General features: G+C 29.3%; 2 protein-coding genes across 3 annotated transcripts; both read right to left on the reverse strand.

Annotated features, from left to right (window-relative positions):
- Positions 1-3,242: 3,242 nt before the first annotated feature.
- Positions 3,243-7,052, reverse strand: LOC105250998 (glycine receptor subunit alpha-3). 2 transcript variants are annotated; one of them, XM_011257465.3, is made up of 9 exons: positions 6,760-7,052; positions 6,314-6,458; positions 6,104-6,186; positions 5,786-5,929; positions 5,624-5,706; positions 5,144-5,278; positions 4,713-4,813; positions 4,304-4,621; positions 3,243-3,520 (listed from the first exon to the last, which is right to left on the reverse strand). In XM_011257465.3, the coding sequence occupies exons 1-9, from the start codon at positions 6,846-6,848 to the stop codon at positions 3,368-3,370; spliced, it is 1,251 nt and encodes a 416-aa protein (XP_011255767.1). In that variant the 5' UTR covers positions 6,849-7,052; the 3' UTR covers positions 3,243-3,367. The 2 variants fall into 2 exon arrangements, with proteins under 2 accessions (XP_011255767.1, XP_011255766.1); XM_011257464.3 differs by having other exon boundaries at positions 3,243-3,553.
- A 5,529-nt stretch (positions 7,053-12,581) lies between these two features.
- On the reverse strand, positions 12,582-16,280 carry LOC105250999 (glucose dehydrogenase [FAD, quinone]). The gene is made up of 2 exons (XM_025407013.1): positions 16,229-16,280; positions 12,582-14,590 (listed from the first exon to the last, which is right to left on the reverse strand). Exon 2 carries the CDS (start codon positions 14,567-14,569, stop codon positions 12,689-12,691), a length of 1,881 nt encoding a protein of 626 aa, XP_025262798.1. The 5' UTR covers positions 14,570-14,590; positions 16,229-16,280; the 3' UTR covers positions 12,582-12,688.
- Positions 16,281-16,803: the final 523 nt, after the last annotated feature.

A 16,803-nucleotide genomic window follows, 5' to 3' on the forward strand; every position in this document is an offset into this window, starting at 1 on the left:
ATATAAATATTTTATATATTATTGAGAGAATTTTTAATTTAATCATTGAATAATTAAATCATTGAATACATCAAATGTAATAAAAACGTATTATTTAAATATTCTTTAATGCTAAGAAATATTTTATGAAATTTATATGATTTTCAATTTATAGATAATTTTTTTTCATGATTAATATCTATTGAAAGAGCAGTGAAGAATATTCTCTTTCTTATATAAATGGTACAGTGTAAATCATAGACGTTCTGCTATCACAGGTCAACGTTCCGTTCGCCTGATATGATGCTTTTTGTACGCGTTATACTCAACGTTGCAGAAAGTTTACAGATTGAGAACTCTAAATTGTTGTTTTGCTCCAATTTGAATCCTTGAAAGTAACGATGCTTTTGCACACCCGTTATATTGGCTTATGTTGCTGCACATGTGCAACACACTTGGTATTTTTACGATCCTTTAAAATCTGTTGTTCAAGAAATGTAAAACGGCTCTACTTTCAAATGTAAACAATATTTCATATAGTAAATTTTTTCCAATTTACATGAAAGTGAATCTATTCTGATATCAATTTATATTAAATTGCATAAATTTATTTATTAAATTTACTCTTATATAAAATTTCTAAATGTGTAAGAAACAATAATATATATCATATAAATAGAAAAATTCACAATCATTCATTATATATAAGATAATAAAAAAATTATCATGCATAAATTTCAAAATCGTGAAATAAATATTCAGGAAATTTTTTACATACAAATAAGATATATTTTTTATATTAATTTTTTTCTAATAAATTACACTTGATATTTGAAAATGTGTAATGTTGTAAATTCGAAAGAATTTGCAGAGATATTAAATGTTTATGCATACATTGTATATCTCGTTATCGTCCAAACAGATAGCCAAATAATTACTTCATCGCAGCATCTAGCATCAATATTTTAAACTCGTTGCTTTACGCAGTGCCCTCGATTCTCATTAATCTTTGATGACACGACGGAAGAGGATGGGAAGCGAGCTGTCCTGGAAAGGCGAGACGAGGAAGAGAAGGCAATGGCATTCTGCTATCGTAGCCAGGATACATTGTACCAGATAAGGCAGCCCACGCTATGCTTCCTTCCTCTGCGATGATCCCACTTTCCGTTTCTTCGCGTGACCATACATTGATTTATTAAATTGCTCCATAATGAAAATCTCGCGCGAGTATCTCTTTTTTTTCATCTCCTTTCTCGAATTAATTTTTTACAATTATCGCAAAGCAGAATATAAAATATGTATTTAATTCATTGTGCGTATGAATTACTCAATGTTAAAATTATTAATTAGTATTTTAATACAATAGTTTTAGAAATATCTTTTTACTGAAATACTAAAAACTAGAATACTCTTTTGTAAGCTAAATTACGGATATAGAACGTTTTCAAAATTGCACTTTATGAAAATCTGCTCTCTTTTTTAATTTTTAAAGAGTCTAATTTTTCATACAGTTACGATTATTGTATAGAATTGTATTTCTTTACTAGAAAAATTGACGATTAAATTTTATCTATCTTACTGTGTGATATATTTATATATCACACAGTAATGTATGATATATTTATTTTATAAGAGCTTTATGACTCATAAGATGTTTATTTTTAAATGCCAGGAAATGTAAAAGTATTATTTATTATCATGAATTATTTGTTTAAATTTATTGTATTGATTTTTTTTTCTCTCGATTATGCTTTAATATATTAAATAAATATGAAGAGAATGCAGAAAGATATTTTATGATGCATTTCGTTATATTAGGAAGCTTTCTGTTTGCCCAGTGCGTGGGTGTTACGATCCTGTGGTTGCATCGGTGGGGGTTGAAAGCAGAGAACACAAACATACAAGCCGACAGATTCTCTGTTTAGTGACAATGTCTCGTAGTCTTATTTAGCACCAATAGATGGCAACAGACATACATCAATTCTCATATTTATAACTATTACCTCGAATGGTGCAATAAATGTTGATAATTAATTATATACAAGAGTTGATTTGGTAATAAAATAATCTAAAAACCAAATTTAATTTTCAATATTTTCGCATTATTTTTAAAAGAGTTTTACTTTTATTTAAAAAACATAATCTTAATAAAACATTAATAAAATATTAATATTTAGAAAATTAATTGTTTACTTATTAATTTTTATTATAAGAAAATATGTTATTGTTATTTTTTTCTCTCTCTTGTTTTTGATTATCAAATAGAATTGAAAATCTTTAATTCCCAAGTTTAAAAGACAAATGAATATTTTTATCACGTAATATTTTAAAAGAAAATTTTATTGATATGATTGGAGATATCATAATTTTTTATTATACATATTTTTAGTAATACATATCATAATTTTTTTATTATACATATGTTTAATAATACAGACGTACTATAGAGATGTAAGTAAAACGTTTATTACTACAAGTTTTAATGATATAAAATTTAAATAGTTGCGATAAGTCGATGATACTTAGAAATGAAAAAAATTAATATTTATTTTGTACAATAGATATGCTGTTAAATAATCGAGGCATTTTAAAAAACGATAACATCTATGCATGTTCTATTAGGCCTTTGCATTTTGATTGTATAAATAATTTTGTGTGATAAATAGAGTGATAGGCTGTGTGAGGCTAAAAAACAGCTGATTCATAATATAGTTGATGTCACTTTCTAAATTTATATGCAGCTTTACTGTATCATTAATTTTATTTTTAAACGAATTTTTTACTTATTGATGGAAAGATTTACAAATACATTTACGAATCGAATTTTAAATTAATAAATTAGTTAATACTAGAATAATCGCAATTCATGAATAAAACATTTCGATTGCGTAGCAGTTGTTTATTTATGAATTGCGATTATTCTAGAATTATTAATACATAAGATCACACTTGTAGATCTGTTACATCATTGTTGAATTATCATTCTGGTAAAACAAACGAACAATTAGAGAAAATCGTATTATAATAGATGTCATAAAATTATCTACTTTAGGAAATAAGCAAAGGATACATTCGAGAGAGCAAAATTTGAAAAAATTAGACATTTCTTTTTCAGAGTTATTAGATCGATATAATATCTTCGATCCTTTGATTTTTGTTAAAATTGCGACACTTATTGCATTTTTATATATAAAATTCTTAATCATGTTCAAAGCATTTATCATATTATATAATAATAGATTTTTCAGAAAAATCTTTTCGCTCTTTATCTTTTTTAGCGCGCTTCAAATTCTTCCAGTTTCATTGCTGGACTATCTGTTTCTCTCCTCTTGCGCTACTTATTCGAAGTAGTAATGCAATCTTCCGTGAGAATTTGCAGTACCATAATCTAAATATATTCAGCAAACATTATCCAATAGGTGACGTTCAACACGGTGAACAGAAAGGGGAAGAAAACACGCGAAAAACGATCAATGTTCAGCGCTCGTATTCGCGCCCTTTGGGCCGGGGTGGGTCCGGACGGTGGGCCAGCTGGTGATTTCTGCGATCGGCAGGATAACAACATTGCGTTTTCCTGCGTGATAACGATCACAACTTGAACCGTGCAGACTGTCTCCTGTGCCTCGGAGAGTGGAATGTAACTTTACTATTAGAGCCATCAAGGTAATGATAATAATCATACAAGACATAACGTTATAAAATAATTATAAATTAATATAAATTAATATAAAATAATTATAAATAACGAAAAAATTTCTAATTTCTTCAAATTAATGTAATTATTTGTTAAATAATTTGCATAATGATTTATTATAATATAAGTTCAAATAATTTATTTCAAATTAGTTCAAATAAAATATTTATATTTTTAAAAATGCATTTGTCTGAGATATCACATTTACAATTTGTAAATTTTGTAAATAATACATTAAGAAATAATTTAGTAGTTTTCATGTTGGCTGTTAATATATATTTAAGATAAATTTTATTTAATAATGATGTCTTCATCGTTTCCTCTATTCGAGGCACAGAAGTGGTCTGAAATAGAAGAGCCGAGAAGTCAATTGTAACAATTATAGCGAAAAAATTGCAAGAGTTTTTCATTACAAAATCAAATAAAAATCTGATATATTTAATACGTAAAGAATTCCACACATTTTAATAAAAATTCCACTGTAATTTTTATCGGATATTTTTATTTTTAAATCGGCTAATTTACGCCGATAACGATTAGATTTATTGTGAATATAATTATTACGACTTATCTTTACTTGTCAAAATCGATCTCGTGGCTCTTTAGGAATAAATATCATCCAGGCATTACCTTGGCTGCGATGTCAAAAATCTTGTCGAGCTTAGCCGAATCTGCGGTGCTCGAGGATGGTGGCGGTGGCGGTGGCGCGGGTTTAGCTGTCGATGCATCCGAGTCGCCGAGAACAATATTCACCAGACAATACTCCATCAGGGCCATAAAGACGAACACTGTGCAAACCGACATGAAGGCATCGACGGCCTTCAAATACGAGACGGGTGGCAACGAGGCTTGACTTTTGGCGTGTTGCGTGGACAGGGTGAGCAGCGAGGTGACACCCAGAGTAACCCTGGCAGGCGCGGCTTCGGGCTTTATCCAGAACGACACCCACTGCGATAAGTCGGCAATTATTTTTAATGAAAAATATATGTCCTGGTTAAAATGACAGAAAGAATTACGAGAGCATTGCGTTTCTGCTCACCGACATGATGACGATCAAGCACGTTGGCACATAAGTATGAAACAAGTAATAGCCAAGACGTCTTTTTAGCACAAACACAACCTCGAGACACGTGAAGTTACCTATGAAATTATAACGTAATCTTTAATTAAGTATTTAATTAAGTATCACATGTGTGTGATTAATATACTTAGGATTTAAAAAATATATTGAAGTATAAAGTTCAAGTGATATTAACGCATGGGCGAAAAACTTCTCATGAATATATCGTATGAAATACAAGCACATATTTTTAAAATACATTAATTGATTAAAAATGATTGCTTGCAAAGATTAACTGTACCTATTGCATATTTTGATAAAGCGTCTATGATTGTACGAAAATATCGAATATGTCACATATAGTTTTACTTTTGAGGTGAAACATATATTCATTTACGTGATTCACTTACCAGTGGAATAAACTTGCGTGCAGTCAGCTGTATAATTTTTAACGAGCTGTAACTGAGGTAATTCAATATTCTCATCTACAACGAGGGGAACATCAGGATCCCATTGAAAGATCATTTCATCCGTTGTGTGCGATACTATTAATCAATTATTCGATTTTAGGGTGAAACATAGCATGGCGTTTAAATGTATCATATCACTAATACATCTAATAAAGTTTATCCTCACGTTATAAAATCCGTTTAAAAATGTCAATTTTTTTATATATAATTATATGTATGTTTGTTTAAATCCTCGTTTGAATAGAGTTAAAAATTAATTATTAAAATAATTTTATGAAACATATAAATAATAAAGAAACAGAGTCACACAGTAAACATATGTGTTCTGAATAATCAAAGTATGCATAAAGTATATGCATATGTGATATAATTGGCGAAAGTAAAAAAAATAAATTTTTTTCACAAATAATTATAACTTACGACTTTCCATTTGCAGTTTACATTCTTGCGTATCGTGAGGATAGATCAAAAAGTTCATGGCGCAAGAAAGTTTTAGGGTCAATCTGAAATCGGCGATATTTATATTTCAAGTTTTCGAGACACATCCATAGTGAAAACATATATAATTGATTATAAACTCACTTCACCATGTAAAGTATAGTTTTATCCTTATACAGCCATAGATAATGATTTGGTATCGTCATTGTTTGAAAAGTCACCGATTTTGCGTTCTTAAAAAAGGAATCCGGCCGCCACATATTTTTCAGCCAATCAACTTCTAATAATCTTAAATTTTATCACAGAGAATAAATAAAAAAAATATAATTAAAAATAGTTGCTCAAAAATTTGTAGAAAAATTTAAATAAAATATATATGTAAGTACAAAGCATCTAGAAAGTAAATAAAAATAAAAATTGCTGTAATTGTTAAAAAGATTATATATATAATAATTTATATACCTATATTCGGATGTCATATTTTCTGGAAGTCTGAGTCTATTGTCTTTCCACGTTTGGGCAAAGAAAATATCGGCGGCGTACGTCTGTAAATATAATCTGTCTTACGATTACGATAGTCGCAATTAAAAACGAGCAACTGAATTTATTATACATTTACGTTAAGATTTATAATTATACATATCAGTCGCATTTCTAAAATTATATATTTACCATTGAATTTTCGTCGATGGAATCGAGTCCCATCACAGTAACATGAAAATGTACAACGGTTGCCTGACCATCCTTCTTGGGAGGTCGCATTTTATCATATAATTTAGGATCTTCCGGCAGGAGATCGAAAAATTCTAAACTTTTCCTATGAAACAAAATAAAACAAAATAAAACAAAAAAAGAAAAAGTATGCGATTTATATATCTCATATTAAGTCTTTATCAATTAATCTTAATATTAATCAAGAATTTCAATCTCGTTATATTAAATTCTGTTTACAGTTAATCTTTTATTAAAAATTGATAATAATTTAAAACCGATTTGCGATATAATATTCACCGAAAAAAATCAGCCTTGAAATTTTGATTTTGAGCTGTTCGGTTATGAAATATGAATTTTGAAACATGATGTGTGTGTGTATGTGACACAAATCACAGTTTACTTACTGGGCATTCGCGACGCGACCGAAAAGTAGAAGGAGCAAGATGGACGAGAGCGTCACGGAAGACATCTCGCCTTCATGTATCTCCTCCATGGATGTATTCGCTGTGCTTTAACGCATTTTTCAGTCGAAAAAGAGACGAAAGAGAAAGGAAAAAGAAAAAGACGTCACTTCTAAAAGAAAGAAAAAGAGAAAGCAGAGAAGAAGCGAGATTTTTTCGAGATAATCCGGAAGTGAGAACGAGCGCGAACGAGCAAGCTGAAGCTTCCTAATAGGTACCCTGAATTTACGAGGACAGGCAAGCGACTGAGTTCTTGAAACGACTTTGTCAAATCTGCAGAATTCTCATCGTTGCGTATAGACACGAGCCCCACGACGATGGAGGTGGTGGCGGTGGCCTCGGGTAGTGGTGGCGGCTGTAAAGGTGGTGGACCTGCAACCGTACCTTCCCGTCAACCCCCCAACTCTTTCTCCTCCACTTAACAGAGGCACAGAGGGAACAAGTACTGGCGCAAAGAAGGGGTAACTCTCGTCCATGACGTACATGAGAACAGGCGGTGGATAGAATCTGTGGAGTATCGCGAGTTGGATCGAGAGGCCGAGAGGAAAAAGGAGAGAAGTGGTGGTAATCCCCCAAGTAAGACGTGCCTGTGTCATTGGTTTACGTCGCTTGAATTTAACTCCAATGCGGCATATCAGCGTCGTCATCGCCACATCTGTATCCTTCAAATTTATTGGCATGGCAGTCGCCAAGCGCATTTACAATCTTATCATTTGTCTTTATCTCCGATTAAATTTTACAATTTCTTTCAAATTTATTAATTTTCTTTGGTTCTCTCTCGTCTTGTCTTAAATATTTTGCAATGCAATTTTTTCTATAAACACATATAAAAAAAGTTTGTTAATCGGAAAATAAAATTTTTGAATTAAAATAGAACAAATTAATTACATGCTTGTTATTAAGATATATGATATTAAAAAAATGAAAGGGACATACACAATATTTTTGCCAAGGATTATCACATTTGATGGGCAATAAGATTGCAACAAAGATGTAACACTTTATATATAAGATATTTATATATTCTCGAATATATTAACAAAATTTTAAAAAGATTTGCAATTGTATGAAAAGAGATAAGCAATATGTTTTCCTTCATTTTTCATTCTCACTGTTCTTCTGAAAGTCTTTGACAGAGAGAAAGGCGCTAACTACCCCTATTTGAAGACACTAGTATGCCGATCGATATATCGATCTCCGAAAATTGTGCCACGAATAGAAAGATACGTGTTCGTCTCACTCGTACAGTGTCGAGTGGCCACTTATCGAGAGAATGTACATACGTATCGATGTGTGCAAAATAGTTGGAGAAAGCATATGAAAGATAAAAGGAAGACAGAGAGAGATTTACGAGGAAAATATATATTTTTAAAATTAGAAAAAATTATGAAAAAATTAAAAAATTAAATAATATAAAAAGTAGAAAAAGAATTCAAAAAATAAAAAAATGTAAATATATATTTAACGAGCATTTCATTAGCGCGATGTCGCAATTAATTATATTGAAAGTACAGTTTTTATTGATATCTTGACATAATTAATTTTATATTTTTATTTCATTTTTAATTAAGTACTTTCAAAAGCAGAGCTCTCAAGATCAATTCGCATATTATTCTCGTTTTAAATTTTTCATACGTAGCTATATTTTACATATTCAGAGTGTCTTAAAATTCACAAGATTGCAGAGAAATAGAATTTTTTTATTTTAAATTCATTTTTGTCTTCTATAATATCTTCTTTCATCTTTACGTTCAATATTCAAAGTTCTATTTATTAATAGTAATTATTTCTTGGTAAAAAAGCACGGAAAAAGGAGGACAAATTTTTTGAACCGCAACAATCAGGTCATTGGGCCTGCAATAGCACTGGGAATACTGGATTGCCGCATCACTCGACATGCTCCTTGTGCAATTCGTTTCCTGGCGCATTCTATTACCCTCACACCAAAATTGCATTCTATCACCATCACTGCTACATCTTGCACGTGATTTTAAGATGCGTAAATACTTGCCTGCATTATATTTCTCTTCGCGTAATAAAAGTAAACAAAATCACATGTGTGCAAGAAGCAATAAGGGAAGATTTTTTAGAATATATCAAGATATACATAGGATACGAATATTATAAAACGGTAAAAAAATTTACTTGTTTGATAATTTTCATTAACATATGATAAAAGAAACTATGTTAAAATAATTTTATAATTTTTTTCTCATAATAAAACGATTAAGTAAGAAAAGTTAATTAATTAATTAATTGATCTTTTTGTTAAATAAAGAAACTAGACAAAGATTAAAAGCTGTAAAAAGATTAATATCTGTTATTAAGAATTTTATTGGATGATTAAATATAAAATATATTTATTAGATGATTATAATATAAAAATATAGAAACAATAATTAAAGAGATTATCACATCGTGTAGTAATTATCGGTAGCGAAACGACAGTAAAATCGATTACAAGTGCCAGCAGAGGCTCTCAAAAATCACTCGGTCAAGAAAGCGATTACGTCAAAGGTTCTATGACATCACTTGAAGCATCATTGACAGTCAAATGTTTGGAGATACGGTTGGTTGTACTTCCAGCGAGTCTTCTATCTGTTCAGAAGGCGCAAGCTAAGACAGAGAAAAATACAATTAATTGATACATTTTACTAAAAATTGAAAAAAAGAGATAAGAAGCTACAACATTTGGCAAAAATATATTTGTAAAGCGATAGTCTCGAGCTTAATTAGATCTGCTGGTTGATGCGAGTCATCTTTCGACGATACTCGATCGCGTATTCCATCTAGATTAGCAAAGCTCGACGTAGTTGGGACGCATACATATATACGAATCTCGCAACACACGGGTTAGGTCCTTGTGTTTTTTTTCGCAAACGTCAGCTGAAGCGTTTGCAGTACAGGGAAGTTGAGAAAACGAGGAGAATAGAAAAAGAGGGAAAGATAAGGCAGGAGAGTGATGATGGGCGAAGAGAAGCAGGAAGAAGGTAGATTCCGCGAGGTAGCTGGAGACGATGCACGATAAGCACGCTCTATCCCTTTCTCTGACCCTAAACTGTATCTGTGTCTTGTATGCTCGACTCAACCAGAAGTGCTCACCCATACCAATGTCTCCTGTCTATTATTTTCGACCGATTGCCGATTGTCGTGCAACTGTCGACGCGAGTATTCTTCTTGCACGCGGCTACGTATTTCAGGACTAGGACAAAAATCATTTGACTTGTGATCGCTGAGACAGTTATTGATAATTGTAGTAATATTCTTGAATTAAAGAGTTAAAAACATGAAAAAATAAAAATAAAGTTTACAATATGCAAATATTATTATTATATAATTTAACAATATAAAAAATTTAACAATATAACTATATGAAAAATATGTTTATATCGTAGAATAAAAAATTAAATAACACAATTGAAAATAAAGTTATAATTATGACAAACAAGCTTATATTATAGATTTGACATTTAATTTGCGAAAAAGTTTCTTCTTAATACATTAAATATAAATTATTTATGAGTTACCTTGTTGTAGTATTTCTCATGCCTATGTGTTAAAAAAAATATTAATATTTCTATATTATAATTTAATCTCTTATAGTCCGATTAAAATATCTAAAAGTTATTGCTTTTTTTCCTAATAATAATAAAAATCATTTTGTAATATTTTTTTAGTCATATTATATCGATTTTATTAATTTCAACCCGTTAATTCCTAAATTTATTAATTTCATATAAATAATATGTACATAAAATTTACGATCCACTCACCTTTGCATGTCTAATATTCATTGAGTTTAATATCGCGTCTTCTGTGTTATTTCTTAGGATTATGATATTATTGAGACAAAATGTAAAGTTCGGTCTGTTCTTCGCCGCATTCCAGCAAAGTTGCATCAATTGATACAATGTCGGTGGACAGTTGATAGGTTTCAGCAGCTTACCCCTCGTACGTACATATTCGGATACTTCAAAAGTGTGTGTGTGTGAATGTGCATATATATATATATATATATATAGAAATATATTTACATAAATGTATTACATGTGTGTGTGTGTGTGTGTGTGTGTGTGTGTGTGTGTGTGTGTGTGTATGTGTACTATTTAGAATTTTATTAGGACTAATTAAAGTATATTACATTAAACATTCATAAATATGGATTAAATAATTTCTTATTTCATTTTTCATAAAATAGCAATATTCAGAAAATTTATAAATAAAGTTTCTTTGGTATATTCTCTTTCTCTTTTAGTCTTTTTCCAACTTTTTTTAATCTTAAATGTTTAAATTGCAACAAAATTAAATATCTACACATATTTGCATACAATTGAAATTTATTACACAAATATATATCGTAAATTAATGATATTTCATTCTTCACGCGACAAATAATCATAGTAATGTATTTACATTGCGGCCAAGTTTAATTTGATATCAATAAAGTATATTTATAGTACTTACTCATGGTAAAACTGCAAGGTCAGGATCTGCACAACCATGTACATTGTGCTATTTATATCTATTTTTGTTTTCTTATGTCTAGTGTAAGATCAATTTTTTTTAAATATTAAAACTAATAATGTGATGTTATTATGTTGGCTGTGCGACATGTAATACGTATTAATATTTATTGCTTATAACAATGCTACATTTGAACATCCTGTTTTAAAATCGTATTATACATGACAACTTTTTAATTTGCATATCTTTAATAATTTATAAGATATTTTTTCACATAATAGCAATTTATATTTAATAATAAAATTAAAAAATATATTTAAAATAAAAGATATTCAAATAGAAAGAAAAAAAGGTATATTTTTAAATTGGATTAAAACTGTAGGATAAAGTTGAAAATAAACAAACATTATTAAATCAATATAATTTTACTACGTTTCAATAAGTTTTGAACATACAAGTCATCAATATTATATATAAAATATTTTTAAAACCTATTATAAAATTTGATATCGTGATATAAATTTTTATAAGAAGCATATTAAGAAAAGATGCAAATGCATAAGTACAATGCTGTTTGTTATATAAAATTGTAAAAAAAAATTGTTTTACAGGTACAGGTCTATCTGATGCAGATATACACAAACTGTTAATATAAAATATATAATAATAGTAATTTTATAATTTTCTTTTCTCCACTTTTAATAAATTCTTTATCTACTATAAATAATAACAAAGTTAATTATAAAAAATGCTATATAAAGATTTTAATTTGAATTATGTTTATTTATGTATATTTTCTAACAATAAATATGTTATTTTAAAAACTATATTTTACAAGAATTATTATGATAATTCTATAAAAAATTATGAAAAAATAAACAAAGTTAACAAGAAAATATACTGTTTAAAGATATTGTTCTAATTATTTATAAACTTTTTTATTTATTTACTATCTATTTAGAATATAATATTCTAATATTATATATTTTACACATCTTTATTGTTACAATTAGTTATATATCCTCATCTTTTTAATTACAAAATTAAATATTAAAATCAAACTTCTTATGTCAGTTGCTGACGAAAAGAATTCTACAATTATACTATTAGATCTTATAATAATTAATTAAAGAAATAAAAAGATATCTATAGACATCTATATATTGTACATATAAGTATATATCTATCTACATATTATTTGAAATTAGTAAGACAATATTTACCATTATGAATAAAATATAATATTTACCATTATAAAAAGTAAGATAATATTTACCATTTGTACTTAAATATTAGCTTCTATGTGTTTGATCCTCATAATACAGAAATTATTATTAAAAAAATTATTATAAAAAAAGAAGGAAGAAAAGTTTGATAAAAGTTTTAAAGTTATTTTGAAATGTATCTTTTACAATTCATCATTGCTTTTTATAATTGCCCAATCCTCTTTGATCAAGTCTGCGCCTTTCTCGCCTATCATTATTGTAGGCGCATTTGTGTTTCCACTAGTAATTGTCGGCATAATGGATGCATCGATCACTCTTAATCCCTGTATACCATGGACTTTTAATCGTGGGCTCACAACAGCTGTGGGATCGCTTTGAGGGCCCATCTTGGTCGTTCCAACAGGATGATAAATTGTAAACGACATATGTCGCAAATTACACTTCCAGTATTCCTCGGAATCAGGTTCAGTATCACGGCAATCCGCAATATCTAAATGATGCAATCTTATTCCATGTCGTTTAAATGTCTCCGTATTCAACATATTCTTCACAATGTCCAAAGATTTTAACATCGTGTCCATATCCTCTTGTACAGAATAATAATTGGCAAAGATTCTGATTGGATCTGCTGGATCTTTGCTACGTAGTCGCAATTCGCCTGTGCTCTTCGGCTTTAGCAGAACAGGTATAGGAGAGAATATTGACTTATCTGTTAACAATTTTACTATATCTTGACTTATTTCTTTGTTTATGTACAACTGTACTAGTGAAGCGAATGCTTTATCCATATGGCCTTGTAAAAAATGAATATGATGAAACTGAATGTTTGGATACTTGGAGCTCGAATCGTGTACGTTGACGAACCCTACAAGATCATGAGCTGCGCTACTTGCGAAGGGACCTCGATTATAAATTAAGTACTCGTAAGCCTCATCCAATAAATACGTGGGTGAAAATATTGCGCTGTGGTTTTTGAAATCCAAGAATATGCCGGTCCATCTAAGATGATCCTGAAGATTCTGGCCGACAGGTAAATCAACGACATTAGGTATTCCCATTTCATATAAATGCTGCTTGGGTCCGATACCGGAAAGCATAAGAAGTTGGGGACTGCCTATGCTGCCCGCTGACAAGATCACCTCTTTCGAGGCTTTTACATCGATTGACCTTCCGTCCTTCAAAGTTACGCGTACTCCAACGGCTCGAGTACCATCGAGGAGAATGGCGTCGGCTCGAGTCGATTTCATTACGTAGAGATTGCTTCTATCTTTAATTGACGACAGGAAAGCTTTCGAAGTGCTCATTCTGCGACCTTTATCCAAAGTGCCTTGGGCTACACCGTATCCGATAAATTTCTCGCCATTATTAATTACGTCCAAAATAGGTATGTCCATTTCGCGAGCGGCATCTAGAACCATTTCAAATACGTCCGGATTAGTATAGTTGAAATACCTGATATTTAAAGGTCCGTCATGACCACAGTATTTGCTCCTCCATTCGTCACTATGTCCATGACCGCAAGATTGCGATTTCTTGAAATATGGGAGAACTTCGTCATAACTCCATCCTTCGTTTCCCATTCGAGACCATTCGTTGTAATCCTCGTCATTGCCCATAATATAGAGCATAGCATTTAAAGTAGAGCTGCCGCCGAGAGCTTTCCCTTTTGCCCATTTGCACAATTTGTTTTTGCTACCGTGACAAGCAAATTTTTCGGGTTCAACATCGTATGAATAATCTACCGGTGAGTTTAGTTGCATCAAAATGGCCCCGGGAATCTCATTAAATACAGAGGGATTATCGCCAGCTTCGATTAACAGTACTTTCCAATCTTCTACTTCGGTTAAACGATTGGCCACCACAGATCCAGCGCTTCCACTACCAACAATTATAAAGTCAAATTCTATATTAGAAGCAGCAATTTCTTCTGAACGATCTGGAGGGTAAATATCACTGGCTAAGCTACATTGCGCTGCTAGAAGCGTTTGCACTAGGTATGCAAAGATATTAGCAGGAGAGCTGTTTATTGCAGCCGCACAACTGGCAGTCAAGCATGCTTCCATAATTCAGGTGAAACGATTTATCTGCCGAAAAAAAAACATTTTTTAATACTTAATTTATCACTAGAATGCATATACAAATAAACGTACAAGTAAGAATTAATTAAATCTAAGAATAAAGATATAAGAATAGAGATATATAATTTTTGTTAATTTAACATCTTTTTATAAATAAATACTATGTTATCGATGCAAGAAAGTATAATTAAGTATAATATGCAAGAAAGTATAATTAAGTATAATATGCAAGAAAGTATAATTAAGTATAATCGCCCCGATATTTTTCTCGTCTACGTCTCTTCAGGGGGGTAAAGAGGGTTGTATAGAATTTCTCAAAAATGAGAATCTATATCTTGGTTAAATGCACCAAGTAAAATATATGCATATGCCGTGTTTTTCGTTTAAAATTTCGCGTACAATTAAAAAGAATTTTTCAGGCATTTACCATCCTCTGTGGCTCGTAGACGCTAGTTTTCTTATCATGTTATTAAGTATAATAAGTATAATTTTATGTGCATTAGAATCTGCATACTTATACAACACGAAACATTATCTGCAACTACATTACAAATATTTGTTACAAATAAGATTCTGGCCTTGGAAATTGAACTTTAGCCTAACTAATTTATGCTAATAGAATCAAATAATTTAAAGCAGATAACAAATTTTTCACTATAATATAGAAACACATCTTAGAATAGAAATATATCTATCACTATATAAAAACGCATTTTTCTTTGTTGAGTTATTTTCTTTATTGAGTTATTTAGTTTTAAAATTTATATATATATATATATATATATATATATATATATATATAAGATATAGCTTGGAAAAAATTTAATTATTTATTATTATTTATTATTATTTATTATTAAAAATGTTTGTCTTGATATCTCTTTCTTTCCTTCTATCTCCTTCTCTTTCTATCTTTATATCGCTTTGTATAAAATATTTCTTCTTCTTATTAAAATGCTAATCATTTACTTTGAAATACTAATCATCTACTTTAACATTCTATAAGTTTCTGTTAAATCTAAGGATTTTTCTTATTTCTCTTTTATATTTTTATTTAATAATAATTATTAAATATATTATACTATATATAGAATATTATATAGAATTAAATATTATATAGAATATTATATAGAAATATTATATAGAAATTAAATATTATATAGAATTAAATATTATATATATTAAATTAAATATTATATAGAATATTATATTATATATAGAAAGGCACAATTTGATGTCCTTATTTAAATTCCTTATATTCCTATTAGTTTTATATATTTGGAATATTTTTCCTGTTCAATATGGTATTCGTAGTTTCAGTATTCGAGTAAATATTCGTTATCTATTTCTTTACAGCAAATTGACTAAATTTATTAGAAGTTGATTTCTTTACGAATCGGTTTTTGTAAACGATTAATAACATGAGGAAATGTAAATAATTACATATGTTTTTTAAATTAAAATTATCTGACATAATACGATTATTTTAATACATTTAAAAATTCATTTGCAAATAACAGTAATTCTAATTCTAATTCTAATTCTATTATACTATAATTGTGTAATGTATCTTGTGTAATTATAAGCTAGTTGTGTATTTTATATCTAATATAAAATTTTTAGTAAGAAACCGAGAAAGCTTACCGATGAACCTTCAAGCTTCTACGACAGCCTAACTCGGACTGAAAGATCTGTAATTCTAAACAGATTGTTTCCCCTTCCATTATATGGCTATTATTTATCAAGTGTACGCATGTTTGCATGTCATGCTTCATAGATATCTTATCTAAATGTTTGTATTTACAATTATACTTTCTAAAATTTAGATTACCTAAATTTTCTAGGTTTATCTAGATTACTTTATAATTGTTTTATTATCACCTTGAAGACAAATTCGTATAACTAGCTTACAAAATTGTCCAAAATTTACAATTTGTATCCTAGTTACAAAGTAATAAGTAATAAATTGTAATTAATGTTTCTAAAAAAGAAAAAAGAACATAATCAAGAAACACTCACGTAAACACTTATGTAAAAAGTTTTTTTTTTCAATAAATACAAAACTCAAGAGGTTCAAAACTATTAAAAATTGCTAAGCACTATTAGAAAATCAGGTGTTTAAATACATAGATAAAATCAAACTATTATTCAAGTAATTGTTTGTTAATCTAAAAATCAATATATTAAACGATTTCTATAGTTTATATAAAACATGTTTG

This window comes from Camponotus floridanus, unplaced genomic scaffold (assembly GCF_003227725.1).
Source record: "Camponotus floridanus strain SB8 unplaced genomic scaffold, Cflo_v7.5 scaffold16, whole genome shotgun sequence".
NCBI lineage: Eukaryota > Metazoa > Arthropoda > Insecta > Hymenoptera > Formicidae > Camponotus > Camponotus floridanus.

Coding starts and splice junctions, on each gene's coding strand:
- LOC105250998 (XM_011257464.3), bottom strand. CDS start 6,848: ATGGAGGAGATACATGAAGGCGAGATGTCTTCCGTGACGCTCTCGTCC. Junction 6,187..6,313: donor CCATCGACGAAAATTCAATG/GTAAATATATAA, acceptor TTATATTTACAG/ACGTACGCCGCCGATATTTT. Junction 5,707..5,785: donor ACTATACTTTACATGGTGAA/GTGAGTTTATAA, acceptor CGCCGATTTCAG/ATTGACCCTAAAACTTTCTT.
- LOC105250999 (XM_025407013.1), bottom strand. CDS start 14,569: ATGGAAGCATGCTTGACTGCCAGTTGTGCGGCTGCAATAAACAGCTCT.